The sequence below is a fragment of the Antennarius striatus genome, chromosome 1, assembly GCF_040054535.1.
Source record: "Antennarius striatus isolate MH-2024 chromosome 1, ASM4005453v1, whole genome shotgun sequence".
NCBI classification, from domain to species: domain Eukaryota; kingdom Metazoa; phylum Chordata; class Actinopteri; order Lophiiformes; family Antennariidae; genus Antennarius; species Antennarius striatus.
In genome coordinates this window covers 3195411-3212065 of record NC_090776.1, presented here as the reverse complement: position 1 = coordinate 3212065, position 16655 = coordinate 3195411, and the positions used below count along the sequence as shown (strand labels likewise).

At 46.6% G+C, this 16655-nt stretch overlaps 1 protein-coding gene across 1 annotated transcript; it reads left to right on the top strand.

The window, feature by feature from the left end:
* The first annotated feature begins 5982 nt into the window (after positions 1 to 5982).
* On the top strand, positions 5983 to 13778 carry fgf4 (fibroblast growth factor 4). The gene is made up of 3 exons (XM_068314764.1): positions 5983 to 6498; positions 7626 to 7729; positions 10357 to 13778. Exons 1-3 carry the CDS (start codon positions 6060 to 6062, stop codon positions 10531 to 10533), a joined length of 720 nt encoding a protein of 239 aa, XP_068170865.1. The 5' UTR covers positions 5983 to 6059; the 3' UTR covers positions 10534 to 13778.
* The last annotated feature ends 2877 nt before the right edge of the window (positions 13779 to 16655 follow it).

Genomic DNA, 16655 nt, shown 5'->3' with positions numbered 1-16655 from the left:
GAGTTCCTCAAGGCTCGGTTCTTGGTCCCACACTGTTTATCTTATACATGCTTCCTCTGGGGTAATTTAATAAGGAAACACTCCATCAATTTATTAAAGAGATTCAAGATTGGATGACCAATAACTTTTTGCATCTAAATTGTGGTGAAACTGAGGTCGTCGTGCTCGGCCCAAAAACTGTTAGGGATGTAGTGCCCAGTTATGTAATCGCCGTGGATGGCATCACTTTTGAGGCCAAAACCACGGTGAGGAACCTAGGTGTCATCTTTGATCAGGATCTGTCCTTTAACTCACACATGAAACAGGTGTCTAGAACGGCCTGTTTCCATCTCTGAAACATTGCTAAAATCAGGCATATTTTAAAACAGAATGATGCCGAGAAAGAAATCCATGCTTTGATCACTTCCAGACTAGATTACTGTAACGCACTTTTATCAGGATGCCCCAAAAAGTCACTCAGACACTTAAACTAATCCAGAATGCTTTCTGTTGTTTTCTTATAAACCTACTCTGCTGGAGACTCAACATCAAGACACACTGAACTTCTCTTTCACCCCTCATCCACCCAACCGCTGTGGACCTGCTCCCCTAATCTCACCAGTACCACCCCTCACCTATCCATCAGCAGGAGTCCTGCTGCCTTTCTTCCTCCGTGCCACCATACAGTCATCCATGCAGCTGTAATTGTGCTTTGAGTTTACCAACTACATGATGGTGAACATGTATAGAAGATAACAACCCAGGAGTCGGTGAACGCAGCCTGACTTTCCCATCCCCACCTCAGTGCCTGCATCAAATCGTCTAACCTTAGCCATAAAGACACTGACTCTATCTGGCCTATCTGCCACTCTCTCTCTGTCCCTCTTTCTCTTACCCTGTTCTTATCTTCATAGTATTTCTTTTCTACCCAACCATTCAAGGCAGATGGCCACCCTCTAGAGTCTGGGTCCTGCCCGGATTTTCTTCCTCAATGAGGGAGTTTTTCCCTGCCGCTGTCGCTTATGCTCTGGAGGGTTCTGTTTGGTTTTTCTGTCTGTTAAAGTTTGAAAGGTCTGTTGCCGTGATTAAGGGCTTTAAAGATAAAACTTGATTGATTTGATTGACATTCACAATTAAATAATGAGTAAATGAAGAGACATTAGGCGGCACGGTGGCGTAGTGGTTAGCACTGCTGCCTCACAGCAAGAAGGTCAGGGGTTCAAACCCCATCACTTCCAACGTGGCCTTTCTGTGAAGGGTTTGCATGTTCTCTCCGTGTCTGAATGGGTTTTCTCCAGGTTCTCTGGTTTCCCCCCCATTATCAGGAAAAACATGCATCTAGGGAATATTAGGTCATGCTGGACTGTAGTGGCGGCGCGCCCCGGGTGCAGCGGCTCTGGACCAACACTCCATCTGGCCTTTGAAATTTCATTGTACCCTGTATGTGTATAATGACAAATAAAGAAAGTTTGACTTTTGACATTTTTTGTTTGTTTCAAACATGAATATTAAAGATTAAAACACAGAGATGTCTATTATTATTTTCAGAATAGCATTTTTGACTTTATCTCACAGATACATCCAGGGATTTAGAATGTGTCAGGAACAGAAGGAACAACACAGGCCTGATGATGAAATACCTAAACTAACATGAAGCTGGTGATGATGGTCTGTCCCCGATCAATGAATTGATTATTTAAAAAAAGGAAACCATAAATGACATGAATAATTATTTGTGATCATTTAAAGTTGTGTGTTAATATACATACATTAAGTATTAATCATGAAACCTCCGGAGGTTAACTGTATTTTACTCTTAGAGCCCAGTTCATTCTGAAACTGGGCCTGAGTCTGGACTTAAACCAGTTATTAGGTTGTTCACATGTGTCCACATTACAACCTGTTATAACCTGTTATAATGTTATAACCTGTTTCACAAGGAAATCACGTCCAGTGTGTGACGTACGCTTCAAGTGTCTGCCCACAGTGCACATCCACAGGGGACACATCAACTGGACCAACCTGCAGGTCAGCATCCGCCTGGACCTACCAACTACATTAGGTGAACCCCCCTCTTGGATTAGAGACCATGACCCCAGATAAAATGGACTTATATAATAAAAAGGTGCAATATAATAAAAGGCATGTTTTATGGCATGTTACACACGTGTGACACAGATGTTTACACATTAATATGGTCGAGTCAGGATGAGAAAGACGAGGAAAGAAATGAACATTTGATGACTCGAATTAAGTCGCGACTCAAGAAGCTGATGTCTCAACATTAAAGGACATTTGTTTTTGAAGGAAACTGAACGTCAAACCAAACGGACGTTAATAGTTAGTACCTTTAAAGATGTGTGTCGCCCTGTCGTTATGAACCATCATGCAGGGCCAACGTGAACGAGCCGCGTGTGTTGGATGTGAAGACATTTCCTGCCTGAATTGCAGCTGTCACACAGTGAAAACTAAAACCTCTGTCCCTCACATGCAACCTAAAACCACAAAGACTTCAGAACGACAAACAAACTACAACCATCCAAACCCACAAATCTCAGCGTGACATGAAGGAACTGTCTGCATGCCAGCTGTGACACCCATCAACACGCTGACGCTCTGTCGTCATTGAAGGACCGCATGAGTACCCAGCATTCCTGAGCTGCACCGCGCCCTCCTCCATGATGATGTCAGAGCACCTGTAACAGCCGTCTCCTCCAGGGATGTGACCCCACTCCCTCTGCACGCAGCTTCAAATCGCTGTACAGTCGCTGCAGGGGTCACATCCACACTTCTCATTTACATGTTCAGCCTCAACATCAAAGTCCAGTCACACAATGCTGTGTGTCGCACATCGCTGTGTGTCGCACATCGCTGTGTGTCGCACATCGCTGTGTGTCGCACATCGCTGTGTGTCGCACATCGCTGTGTGTCGCACATCGCTGTGTGTCGCACATCGCTGTGTGTCGCACATCGCTGTGTGTCGCACATCGCTGTGTGTCGCACATCGCTGTGTGTCACACATCGCTGTCATGTGTGTCACACATCGCTGTGTGTCGCACATCGCTGTGTGTCACACATCGCTGTGTGTCGCACATCGCTGTGTGTCGCACATCACTGTGTGTCGCACATCGCTGTGTGTCGCACATCGCTGTGTGTCGCACATCGCTGTGTGTCGCACATCGCTGTGTCGCACATCGCTGTGTCGCACATCGCTGTGTGTCGCACATCGCTGTGTGTCGCACATTGTTGTGTGTCGTACATTGTTGTGTGTCGTACATAGCTGTGTTGCACATCGTTGTTTCGCACATCGCCATGTGTCATACATTGCCGTGTGTCACACATCGCCGTGTGTCACACATTGCAGTGTGTCGCACATCGCTGTGTTGCACATCGCTGTGTCGCACATCACTGTGTGTCGCACATTGCTGTGTCGCACATCGTTGCGTGTCGCACATCGCTGTGTGTCGCACATCACTGTGAGTCGCACATCGCTGTGTGTCGCACATTGTTGTGTGTCGTACATAGCTGTGTTGCACATCGTTGTTTCGCACATCGCCATGTGTCATACATTGCCGTGTGTCACACATCGCCGTGTGTCACACATTGCAGTGTGTCGCACATCGCTGTGTTGCACATCGCTGTGTCGCACATCACTGTGTGTCGCACATTGCTGTGTCGCACATCGTTGCGTGTCGCACATCGCTGTGTTGCACATCGCTGTGTCGCACATCACTGTGTGTCGCACATCGCTGTGTCGCACATCGCTGTGTGTCGCACATCGCTGTGTTGCACATCGTTGTTTCGCACATCGGCGTGTGTCACACATCGACATGTGTCACACTTTGCCGTGTGTCGCACATCGCTGTGTTGCACATTGCTGTGTTGCACATTGCTGTGTGTCACACATCGCTGTGTCACACATCGTTGTGTGTCGCACATCGCTGTGTTGCACATCGCTGTGTGTTGCTCATCGCTGTGTGTCGTACATTGCCTTGTGTCACTCATCGCCGTTTGTCGCACATCCCTGTGTGTTGCACTTCATTGTGCTGCACATCTTTTTGTGTCACACATCACTGTCCTGAGGCAGCAGGAAGTATCAGAACCATGAACCCACAACAATATTTTACTAATGTAGTAAAATAATACTAGTCAGTAGTTCATGGCATACATGTACTGATGGTGTACACATGTACTGATGGTGAATATGTACTGTTGGTGTGTACATGTACAGATGCTGTTTACGTGTATTGATGTTGTACACATGTACTGATTGTGTACTGTATATGTACTGATGGCGTACACGTGTACTGATAGCATATACATGTACCGATGGGTATATGTGTAATGATGGTGTATACATGCACTGATGGGGTATATGTGTAATGATGGTGTATATATGTACTGATGGTGTAACTGTTTCCCTGTGTGAACCTGGACTGTACAGGTCCAGCTGTCTGTTGGCCCCTGAGCTCCTGGGGGTCCAGCCCACATGTTGTGTAGGGGCTCAGACTGTCCACCAGCTGTCCTGGAGGTCCAGCCGTCTTCAGTTTGTCCCAGAGGAGTTCTGTTGAACACCTATTCTTTTAGTCCTGCTTGGGTTCACCAGACCGGGTCCAGTTAGACGTGAACCGGGGCCCTCGGGGACATTGTCTGTGAAGTCTGTCTGCTTTCAGGGACTTGGTCTCACCACCCAAACAAATAACGTTGCTGTACATTGAGGATCAGTCGAATGTGAACGTGAGAAAACATTTCATGCACGGTTGTTAAGGAGTAGGACGGAACCCCCCAGGATGGAATCCCCCAGGCCAGAACCCCCCTGGAGATCAAAGACCCGGGTCAGAGCTCAGCACTCAGACCCAGATAAATAAAGGAACCCCGGGCGGAGGGTGACGTTAATTAACATACATGAAGCAGAGATGAAAACTGCGATCCAGGGTAGCTAAGCCAGTTGTTTGTTTGAGTGGAGATCAAAAAGACGACGAACATGAAATCAACTTGTTTGGACACAAACTGGTTTAGAATTCAGGACAAATCACTCCAAGAAACCCACGGAGGCATTGATGTGTTTGTGTCCTTTAATAAAAAATACCATCTCAGATTTATATTGATTTGTAAATTAATAAAAAAGGTTTATCAAAACAAAACGAAAATCAAATCAAAAAATGATTTTACATTTTAAAGCCAGAACTATGAAATAATTGAAGGACATTTTTGTGGAAGATCAGGTCTATTGACAAATTTAGAAAAAATTGTCAAAAAAAATTAAGAAAACAGTTATACTTGAGTTTTAATTTCTATAATTATTGCTAAATCCATTTTTTTTTCTCGTGGAAAATGTAGATCCACGTGTGTAATTTTTTTCACATCAGGATTTTCAGGGAAATAAATGACAAATTTATGACGTACAAGAATCCAAATCCTGAAAGCAGAGTGAATCAAATAAGATGCATTTGGCCTTAAAGGGTTAAATAAGTTTTGAACCGGATTGAATTAAATTTCCCCGACATGAGCTGCCAGGTGGAAGCAGGTTCAAAACCCATCTTCATCACCATCATCATCATCATGACCATCATCATCATCATCATCACCGTGTCTTGACTTATTTTTGTAGTCACACGCGTGACAGTGGACGAACTTGGAGTGTTTCGGCTGTGACGTCAGACAACACAAACGTTCTATTTAGTCCTACTATTGTCCTCCAGAAGAGACCGGGACTCGATTTCCCTCCTACCGTCTTCAGCCGCACGTTTCATTCGGTTGGATTGGACGCGTGTTTTTTCCTGTTATTGTTCGTGGAACTGTCTCCTGCCTCCCACTATGGTCCGTTTCCTCTTCACATCCGTCCATACATGAATTATGATGTGATGATAATGAAGATATACTTTTTGTTTTTTAGTTTCCCAACTGTGCGCTCAGACATCCCAGCCGCTGTTGCGCGTCGGTCAGTTCTGGCGCTGTCCGGTGCGCCTACCGTGGAAATGTAGGCTACTTAGTGAACGCATTCTAAGTGTGGAGCCGTGATGTAATGTGTCTGTAGGTATAAATATAGAGGCATGGCTACATAGCGCTCATGCAGATCGATGTTGCGGCGCGTTGAAGCCAGTGCGCCTGTCGGTCTGGGAATGAGCGCAACTTGCTCGTCTTTCCGCTCTTTGCCGCGCCGCTGCGTCTTTTTCTCTCCGCCTCGGTGGACAAGCGGACGCCGGGAGGCTGCTTCCAGAGCCGGGGCCGGGATGGGCTCCCTGGCGTCGCTGAGGACCGTCCTGGTTCTGGTTCTGGTCACCGGGCTGGTGGGATGCGCCCCCGGTCTGAACGGGTCGGCGGAGCGCCTGGAGGCGCTCTACTCCCGGTCCCTGGCGCGGATCCCCGGGGAGAAGCGGGACGAGGTCCGCCGGGACAGCGACTACCTTCTCGGCATTAAGAGGTTGCGGCGCCTTTATTGCAACGTGGGGATTGGCTTCCACATCCAGGTGCTACCTGACGGCAAAATCACGGGAGTGCACACCGAGAACCGGCACAGTAAGTCCCGCCGCTCTTCAGTGGACGTGAACCTGTTACCCGGTTAAAGTCCCGGTTCTGGTTCTGAACCTGAACTTCTCCACCTGGTTTCCATGCATGCGTCACATGACCCCCTGCTGACACCGGCGCCCGACCCAAAACTTTCGGTCCGATAAGCATTATGACGTCAGTCCGTATGGATCCGGCCAGCTCCTGCCGTAGTGCCGCTGAGCATGTGGGCTCGGTGCCGGTGCTTTCCTGTAACCAGAGCTCGCTGTGATCCAGGCCAGAACCTAAAGTTAGGACAGCGCGCAGAGACCCATCTGTCAGTAGAACGGAGCCCATAGGTTCGGCCGGATATAGTGTCACGTAGTGCGTCACGTGTCCAGACACAAATAGCAACAAATATTTATTTACCTGACAAATAAACCGAACCGGATGAGAACCGAACCGACACACAGCTGACGGCAGGTTGTTGGTTCCTCACGACTATTTAAAGAAAAGACAGAAAGTTTGAGGGAGAAGGAACCCAACACACACACACACACACACACACACACACACACACACACACACACACACACACACACACACACACACACACACACACACACACACACACACACACACACACACACACACACCTCTAGAGAGCAGAGAACACTTGGAACATCTTAAAACATGACTCTGCGTTTTCATCAACAGATTTAGTTCCAATCTCGTCTGGACGACATTTCCAAACATGACAAGCTAAACCGTTAATTTACTGTTAAAGCACACAGTTTGAGTCCCTGAACGTCTCATTGTGTTTCTGGTACCTGAACGTCTCACTGTGTCTGTGGTCCCTGAACGTCTCACTGTGTTTCTGGTCCCTGAATGTCTCACTGTGTTTCTGGTCCCTGAAGGTCTCACTGTGTCTGTGGTCCCTGAAGGTCTCACTGTGTTTCTGGTCCCTGAAGGTCTCACTGTGTCTGTGGTCCCTGAAGGTCTCACTGTGTTTCTGGTCCCTGAAGGTCTCAGTGTGTCTCTGGTCCCTGAACGTCTCACTGTGTTTCTGGTCCCTGAAGGTCTCACTGTGTTTCTGGTCCCTGAATGTCTCACTGTGTCTGTGGTCCCTGAAGGTCTCACTGTGTTTCTGGTCCCTGAAGGTCTCCTGCAGATCTCCCCGGTGGAGCGGGGCGTGGTCACGCTGCTGGGGGTCCGCAGCGGGCTGTTCGTGGCCATGAGCCGGCGAGGGAAGCTGTACGGATCAGTGAGTGCAAGAAAACACACGCACACTTGTAGACACACATAGACACACACACACACAAACACACACACACACACACACACATAGACACACACATAGACACACACACACACACACACACACAAAACAGTGTTCAACAAACTGAGATCAACACCTGTGAACAGTTCAGATCACAAGACTAATGATAGTGTGGCAGATAGTTAGAACTGGGATGCCCGGCTGCTATTGCTGGTTCTGGACCAGGTCCACTAGAGACCACAATGAACCTGGTTCCTGAAAACCTCTTCCCCACTGCGTCCACACCTTTGTTGCACATATGGTTAAGTCCACTTAGTCTGAATCCAACTAGGTGGACACAGCTAGATCTTAAAAGGGTCCTATTGTGAAAACACATTTTTTCAGGTCTCTACACATACGTTGTGGTCCTCCCTAACCCTACCAACTATAGAATCTGGAAAACAAATGCTTCCTGCATCAATAAATATTTGAAATAATTTAAAATCCACAGGGAAAAATGCTCCAATTCGTATGCGGCGTCTTCTCCGGCGTGATGGACAGAGTGATTGACCTAACCTGAGACATATTTGATTGATTGACATGTCTACCCGGATAAGGGCGTGGTCATCCCCGAGGTGAAGTTTGTGTTCAGGCTAATGTAGCAGTGTGTGGTAATAACCTGGCTCAGGGCTACACACTGAAAGCCTTCACAAGCTGTTGAAGTCAGCTAGCGTTTGGCTGACTAGTTAGCTTCAGTCAGGAGTTTGTGTGTGGGTGTGTGTGTGTATGTGTGTGTGTGTGTGTGTGTTTGTGTTCGTGACATACACATAGAAAGAGAGAATAAGGAGGCAAATTTAAGAATGAAGTACAGTGATACCTCTGTACTCGACCGCCTCTATACTCGACCAAATCGGTGCTCGACCAAAAAATTCGAGTAGAAAATGTATCGGACCCCGAACAGATTTTCGGTACTCGACTAGCCGAGTCGACCCGAACGCGCTCCTCGGCCAGCGGGTAGGCGTCAGTTCGACTCAGACCGCCAGCGGAGTAACACGTACGCAAATTACGTACGGAAATTATAGCAAAATATGAAAGTGGTGTACGAGTGTCCGACCTCGCGTCGCAGTACGAAATGGCAAAGTCAACCATTTTCACTATGTTGAAGCAGAAGCAACTGACAATGGACAGGTTCCTTCTTAAAGAAAAGAGGAAGGCTACCGCCCAGCCAGATTCACCTCCACGGAAGAGAGAGAGAAGGGAGAAAACCCCTGGAGGTGCGTTACCTAGCGTCATCATGGAAGGGATTCCCCTTCCATGATGACGCTAGTGCCATCAACCACTCTCCGAAACGGAAGTAAATTATACAAAATGGTTTATAATGCTTTATCTTTATCATGTACTGCTTGTGCACATTTACGTCTTCATTGTTGTTTAGATACACGTTCTTATAATATTTTAGGTATTTTTCTAAATGGTAAGAACGGATTAAAATACTTTCCATTATTTCTTATGGGAAAATTGGTTTCAGTGTTCGAACAAATCGGTGCTCAACCACCACCTCAGAACGATTATGGTCGAGTACAGAGGTATTACTGTACTAAAATAAATTGTAATAAATAGATAATAGATCCCAGGTTACCATAGAGGGATGTTAAGCTAACACAGTCTAAGCTAACGCATTAGACTGCGTTACGATTGTCGGGACGATTGTCGGGAACCACAGCTTGAATTGCGTCCTGTCTGTAATCACCTGTGATGTCCTCCACCGATATCTGTCCCATTTGCAAACACTGTGTGTTTTTCTCCACAAATCCTTTGCGATGTTTACCGGATGGTCTCAGTTCGATCAGCTATGTTGTGTTCACACAATGAGTCACGATTTTTGTTCAGCTGACCGAGTAAGCAGCTCCACGCTTAGCACAAAAAAATTAACAGTTATATACATATTATATATATTATATAAAGAAAGAGCAAAATAAGTAGTAAAGAAGTTACTAAAAGTTAAAAACGTCCTAGACTATAGTAGATGGATGGTAGCGTGTATTCGTTAAAAGGGTGCATGAAAACTAATGCACGTGCATCAAAGGGGGGGGATTGATAGAGGGAGCTCAGAGGCATGACAATTAACACAAAGCGTGTCGGGGCCGAAGTGATTTTATCAATATTCAATCAAAGATATTGAGGACTACAGATCAGTTTGTTGTAAGACATTTCTAATATAGTGTAGTGGAACATCTGGCAAGTGAATGACGTGAATTAAAAAATATATAATATGGGACCTTTAAAGGGTCCCTCTTTGGTCTGATCATGAAAGGGAAGCGCTTAAGCTTACTACCTTCTGATAGGTGAGCAGTTCAGGTAGCGCCTGCTGATGCTAACAGTGAGGCTATTTGTAGAGCAGTCCAGGCGGAATGGGTTGATCCCAGCTACTATTCACCCCAGAGAGAACAGAACACCATCAGTCATTTCACAATGTGATTTCTTGTTTAAATCTCTCATCTGAGGTTACCCAATAGCCATGGTGGGAGCCATTGTGTTATAGTCATTACACCCAACAATACAGATGTGGAGGAACATCCTGGGACCTTTGTTTGTCTGCGCCTTCGATTGATCCTTTTCTCTTTTTCTTCCAGTTCCAGTACAACAACGAGTGTAAGTTCCGAGAGAAGCTCCTGGCCAACAACTACAACGCCTACGAGTCCGCGGCCTACCCGAGGATGTACATTGGCCTGAGTAAGAACGGCAAAACAAAAAGAGGAAACCGAGTGTCACCCGCCATGACGGTGACACACTTCTTGCCAAGAATCTAGCGGCCTCTGAAATAGACTCATTAATGGGATTATGGAGACGGGGGAACTCCATACCACAATGCACTTTCATGCCCAGCTTTATACCCGTGTGTCATAGTTGTTTTTTTATGTATATGTTCTTCTATTTATGTTTAACTAGTTTTGTATTTTTTTAGGAAAGGTTGTCTTTTCTCTGTGAGGATAAGAAGATGCTAAATGATTATTTATGTCATGTTCTAATTTATCAGCTGTTTGCTGGTACTTAGTGAGATCCTGTGTTTTCTACGCTACGTCTATAACAACTCCATTCATTTTAAACAAAGCAGATATGAGTGTTTTTGACGTGACAAATGGTGCCGACTGCCCAGCGCTGCCACTCTTTTGTGCAGTGCTAAAGCCTAATTGAAATGGTATCGTCTTACTGCCAGAGCGAGAGGTGGGAAGGGGAAGAAAAGGGGGGTGTTGAAAACCCCCATAACCTCCAGCGGGCCGTTTATAGCTCTTCCAGAGGGGTGAACTCTGAACTTTTCTGCCGTCAATCTCAGTCAGACCTAGAAGACTGGATAGAGAGAGGCATCCTCTTTGACATTATATAAGGAGAGAATCTGGGAGTTTCAGGGGGAGGTCAAAGAGCTGAGCCGCTCCGGAGAAACCGTAGCCTTGACTGTGGGATCGGACTCCAGTTAGTTCAAGTTATTTCTGATGGTCCAATAGCTGTTTGACAGGAAGACATAAGTCTGCCGGCTGGACGTGGAGCAGAGCAGCAGAGACAGACGCTGTGTAGAAAACAGCAGTCGTCTTCTCGTCATCACCTTCACGTGAAGAAACCTTTGGTTTAGAGTTAGTGCCGTGTTCCTCCTACAAATCAGACGATTTGTTCGTATAAAACCTGAATCAGTTGATCTTAATTCAAGGATTTGGGGACTAAAACCAACTTGACATTGGTGAACGAGCCTAGTAAGACCTAATGTCTTCATGACGATTGAGCAGATGATTGCCATCGGATCTGTCAACTGTTAGCAGAATGACATCAGAGGGAAGGTCGGAGAACTTGTCTGGACTCAAAGGAACAGAAGAGTCCCTAATAGAAACGGGCTCTGCCCACCGGGGAGAATTTGTTCCGGAAATGAGACGGGTTCTGGCCCCTGGAGGGGATGTGTTCCTGAACTGAGATGGGTTCTGGCCCCTGGAAGGGATTTAATGCCTCAACCGAGACAGGTTCCGGCCCCCGGAGGGGATTTGTTCCTGAACTGAGATGTGTTCTGGCCCCCAGAGAGGATTTGTTCATCAACTGAGATGGGTTCTGGCCCCCAGAGGAGATTTGTTCTTGAACTGAGACGGGTTCTGGCCCCCAGAGGGGATTTGTTCCTGAACTGAGATGTGTTCTGGCCTCCGGAGGGGATTTGTTCCTGAAATGAGATGGGTTCTGGCCCCCGGAGGGGATTTGTCAGTGTTTGTAGGTGGAACCTATTTCTGGACGGGTTAAATGAGATGTCGTCTTGGTGACGTGTTGGTCGGCATGTCCAGACTGCAGACGGAGCGTGGCTGCAGTTTCAGCTACAGCTTCTCTTAATCCGTCTGAGCGCCGAAGCGCACGCTTCAGCTCCAGGCGACCCATCGGTGTCACAGACAGCGTGGAGTTCCTCCGACAACAACACACTCAGGGCAGACACACACACTCAGGAAAGACACACACACACTCAGGAAAGACACACACACACTCAGGACACACACACACACACAAACAGGCGCTAGCGGGGCCTCGATTCCAGACGTCTTCCCTCCGCTCTGGCGGCCATGTTGCCCCAGTTGCTCCTCGTCACGTTCCGTCTATCTTTACCCGCTGATGTACTTTTAGAGATGATAATCAGGGGGAAACATTCACACACAGCTGTTCTACTGTTCTACACGCCGGCCGAGTAACCCTAGATTTTTCTGTGTATATTTTGCAAATAGAACTTCTAAGTAATTGAAGGTGTGCAGCTGAAGTTCCATGCGACACGGCGACCACATGTTAGCTGTTTCCTGTTTTATTTCTCGTTTGTCTCAGAGGTTTGAACATTCCACAAGCGGCAACATGCGTTCCATCTGGTGAAGTGATGATGCGTGACCACAGAGGCTCGTCACGCTGAATGCACACGCTAGGCATCAAGCCACCATGATCCCAAGCAAATCTCATGCAAACCGTCGCTGCAGCGGCTTCGGGCTAGTTCCCTCACCTGGCGCCGTCATCCACGCCGACCCCACGCTGACCCCTCGCTCCTGACATACGTGTCATTCTATGCATGATTAGCGTGAGTGTAGAAGCCCGTCTGGTGGTCCGGTGACGTCAGCGGCTGTTTAAACCTCCTCTTCACCTCCCAGTTGGTGAACAGTGGTGCATGCTGGGAAGCTGTGTGTCTGGTCCTCACAGCTGGGCTCGCTGATGCTGCTTTGCATGGCAGACGTCATGTTGACAGTAAAATACCTCTCTGCCCCGTGTCCCCAAGCCAGGGCCAACCCGGACCTCGGCTACTGATTTGGTTATACAGCAGTCCGTAGTCACTGCTGGCCACGAGGCTGCTGGGTAAACCTGAGCGACATCCCATCATATTTTCACACAACGAACGTTGTTTGTTCATCTGCTGGTCTTGTTGTATCGGATCTTGCAGACAGTTTGTGTGCATGTCCAGGTTCAGCACCGACCTCTGATGTCTGTCCAGTTAGCAGGAGCTGCTAGCGCTATAGAGTTATTCACATTATAGTTTCACATGTTGTTTCATTATCTAGTGCTGATTTCACTAGCTGCGTCTAGCATCCAGCTAGTTTTAGCCACATATACCATTAGCTAGCTCAGTGCATCGCTCCGGCAGATGAATCTGAGTTTATCAGGGGGCAACAGAACATTTTTTTCTGGTCAGACATCAGACGTCTCCAACCTGGACAGAACTACACCAGCTCACTCCGTGGAACTAGTCGTCACCACTGAGACTAGTTGTAGTACTCATACTGGTGAACCCGTACTGGTTAACTAGTGACTGTTAACTAGTGATTGTTAACTAGAGATTGCTTGTGTCCACTGCTGTCTAAACATCTACATTCAGGGAGTTATTGTCTGTGGTGAACACATGATGTGATTCTGTCCTGTCTGTAATTCTGAGTCCTGTGGTCTTAACGGTTTTATCGATGACTTTTATCAGTTGTCCTGTAGTTTTATACAGGACCGAATAAAATATCTTGCTGTATGTGCTGTGCACAGGAAACACCTCACCCAATAAACCATGTGCAACCAGTGGAGTGTGTCATGACCTACCTGTCTGTCTGTCTGTCCGTCTATCCATCTGACACTAACCGTTGGAGGCGTTACATAAGTGTGAGTCCTGATCAATAAATCAGCTGCTATGGATTGGATCCCATCCTGACGTCCTGTCTTTGGACGCCCCCTCTGCTGGTCGTATCCTGACGTGTGGAAGACCCCGATGGAGGACACCGGAGGAGGACACCGATCCTCCATGACTGAATGTAGGAGGGAAGGATGTGAGTTGGACATTGCTTCAGAGCCACTGAGGCTTTGTGAACTTGGGCCATAAACTTTCATTGACGTGACCCGTTTGATCTGATGGTCCAACCTGCTCTACCAGAACTTTGGTCAGATATGAAGTAATAAGCAGTTCAGATTTCCATCCAAAAAACAGAAAGACACGGAAGGCAGTTGGGTTTATGTTCTAGCCCAATTCTGAATAAATTGTCTTTCGTAAAAAAGAATCAAAATGGGTCTTTCATCCTCAGCTACGTTCTAACAGACCACACAAAGCGTTCACACACTCGTCTTGTTATGACATGACGGTATGGGTTCGTCTCTCAGGGGCCGGACATCTGAATGCCTCCGCAGAGTAAGACCTTTTGGATGGTTCGACGCAGGTAACTTTGTGGGGCCACTTGGGGCTACAAAGGCAAAGCCCTGACCATGACCCCATGAACCTCTTCAGGATGAGGTGGCATTTAAACCAGACTTCTGGATAGAAGGGAAGTGAGTCCTACAGACTCTCCAAAACACTGAGCAGGAGCTTTCGGAACTGGAACAGGGTCCGTGTGTGTGTGTGTGTGTGTGTGTGTGTGTGTGTGTGTGTGTGTGTGTGTGTGTGTGTGTGTGTGTGTGTGTGTCAGAGTAAAGAACGGAATCACTACATTTGAATTCATTTGAAATCTTTCAAATTAGATATTTGCTTGACGCAGCTCTTGGGTTGGAGGTTAGATCTGATCCTCAGATTCTGGGTTGGACTCAGAGATAATCAATACCTAATCAATCAATTTTCTGTCTCAGGTTCTGGAATGACAAGCAGACAAACTGATCATGAAAACAAACCGAGTGGCAGCGCTGATCAAACAACCAGCTGGTTAATCCTGAGGGAAATCAGGTGTGTGTGGAGCATTCAAATGTCCTGAGCGTCGTCAGGCAGGACACCTGCACAGCTGTCACACGCACATACACACATACACACACAAACACGCAGCTGTGTTCAACGCTCTTTGATCTCGACCTGGTTCGGAGGTGAACAGGTGTGGGTGTGGTCTATCCCCACCTGCAGCCACACTGGTAGCCCGGCAACAGAGAGGAGATCTTCATCAGGAGCTCAATCAACCCATCCGACCGACCTGTTTAGAGGCTGTTACTAGTTTAAAACAATCAGCTGGACAAGGAGGGTCATGGGTCACTGTGTTATCGGTTAGGAGGGTTCTGGGTTCACTGTGTTATGTTATGCTAAGGACTGTTAGCAATGTAATGTTCAGGACTGTTAGCAATGAAGTCATCGGGAACGTAAAGTCATGGGAATTTAAAGTCATGTGCAATGTGAAGTCGTGGGGAACATAGAGTCATGGGGAACGTAAACCCAAGGGAACGTAAAGTTGTGGGGAACATAAAGTTGTTGGGAACGTAAAGTCATGAGGAACATATAGTCACAGGGAATTAGAGGTAAGATCTTACGCCCGAGCCCGAGTTCAGACCTGAACCAAAATTCGGGTCGGGTTTTCTACTTAAGAAATTTCTCAGCAGGAAAATATTACCTCTACTCACGAAAGAAATTTCGACTTACGGAATGTAAAAACACAGTATTGGCTGATACGCGAATAAAAACACAGTATCGGCTGATACTCCAATAAAAACACAGTATCGGCTGATACTCCAATAAAAACACAGTATCGGCTGATACGCAAATCTCCCACAGGTTCCTGAACGCAATATTCTCATAGCTGCGTGTGTGGAGCTAGAACGGTCTTTATGGAGTGTGTAAAAGTCATGTTCCATGTTGTAGATTTAGAGAAAGCTTTTTATATATATATATATATATATATATATATATATATATATATATATATATATATATATATATATATATATATATATATATATATATATATATAATGTTGAAGTGGTCTGTCCTCTATTGGACATCTGTCTGTCCTGGAAGACAGATTCCATGTGAGAGACTCTGCCTGAAGTTTCATTCTTCACAGGTTTTTTGGGAGGTTTCCGTTACTGGAATTGAGAGTCTACGGACGGAGGACTTTCTGCACAGTTTGGACAGATCAATACAAATAAAAATCGATTTGACGACTGATCAACTATCCAGAAGGAATTTATATTTCATCATCCGCAGCGTGATTGAACTGTGGCTTCCTCTCTACTTCCTCTTCTTCTGCTGGCTTCTTCTCCCCTTCCTTCCTTTCCTCTCTCCTGGACAGTAAGACTGGTTTCATCTGGATTAAAGATAATATCTGGCCTGAAAAGACTATTCTGGTTCCAGGCTCCCATCTAGTGACGGAAGCTGTGCAGCTCCTTCCGTTCAGATCCATGAACTAGTCAGTGATGGTCTTTTGAAATCCAGCCTGAGGTTGCATCTCAGTAAACAGTCCTATTTGCCTCCCTTACAGTTTAACTGGCTTGTCAATGGCCGAGCAGCGGAAGCTTAGGCCAGAACGCGATAAGAGCGGAAAGAAGTCTGTTGTTTTAGTGTAGCCTGACCCGACGCCTCACGGCGCTGCTGGCTCCAGACTAGGATGTAGACTTTACCCTATCTACAAATAAAAAATGTGCAATTTCAAGAGTACATTATGTAATTTAATTTTGCAATGTCATCATCAATATAAGACAACGTCTGCCG

What these genes read in the sequence shown, in the direction of transcription:
- fgf4 (XM_068314764.1), top strand. Translation starts at nt 6,060, where the DNA reads ATGTTGCGGCGCGTTGAAGCCAGTGCGCCTGTCGGTCTGGGAATGAGC. An exon ending in GCACACCGAGAACCGGCACA is followed by an intron (nt 6,499 to 7,625) that starts GTAAGTCCCGCC and finishes TGGTCCCTGAAG; the next exon opens with GTCTCCTGCAGATCTCCCCG. An exon ending in GAGGGAAGCTGTACGGATCA is followed by an intron (nt 7,730 to 10,356) that starts GTGAGTGCAAGA and finishes TTTTTCTTCCAG; the next exon opens with TTCCAGTACAACAACGAGTG.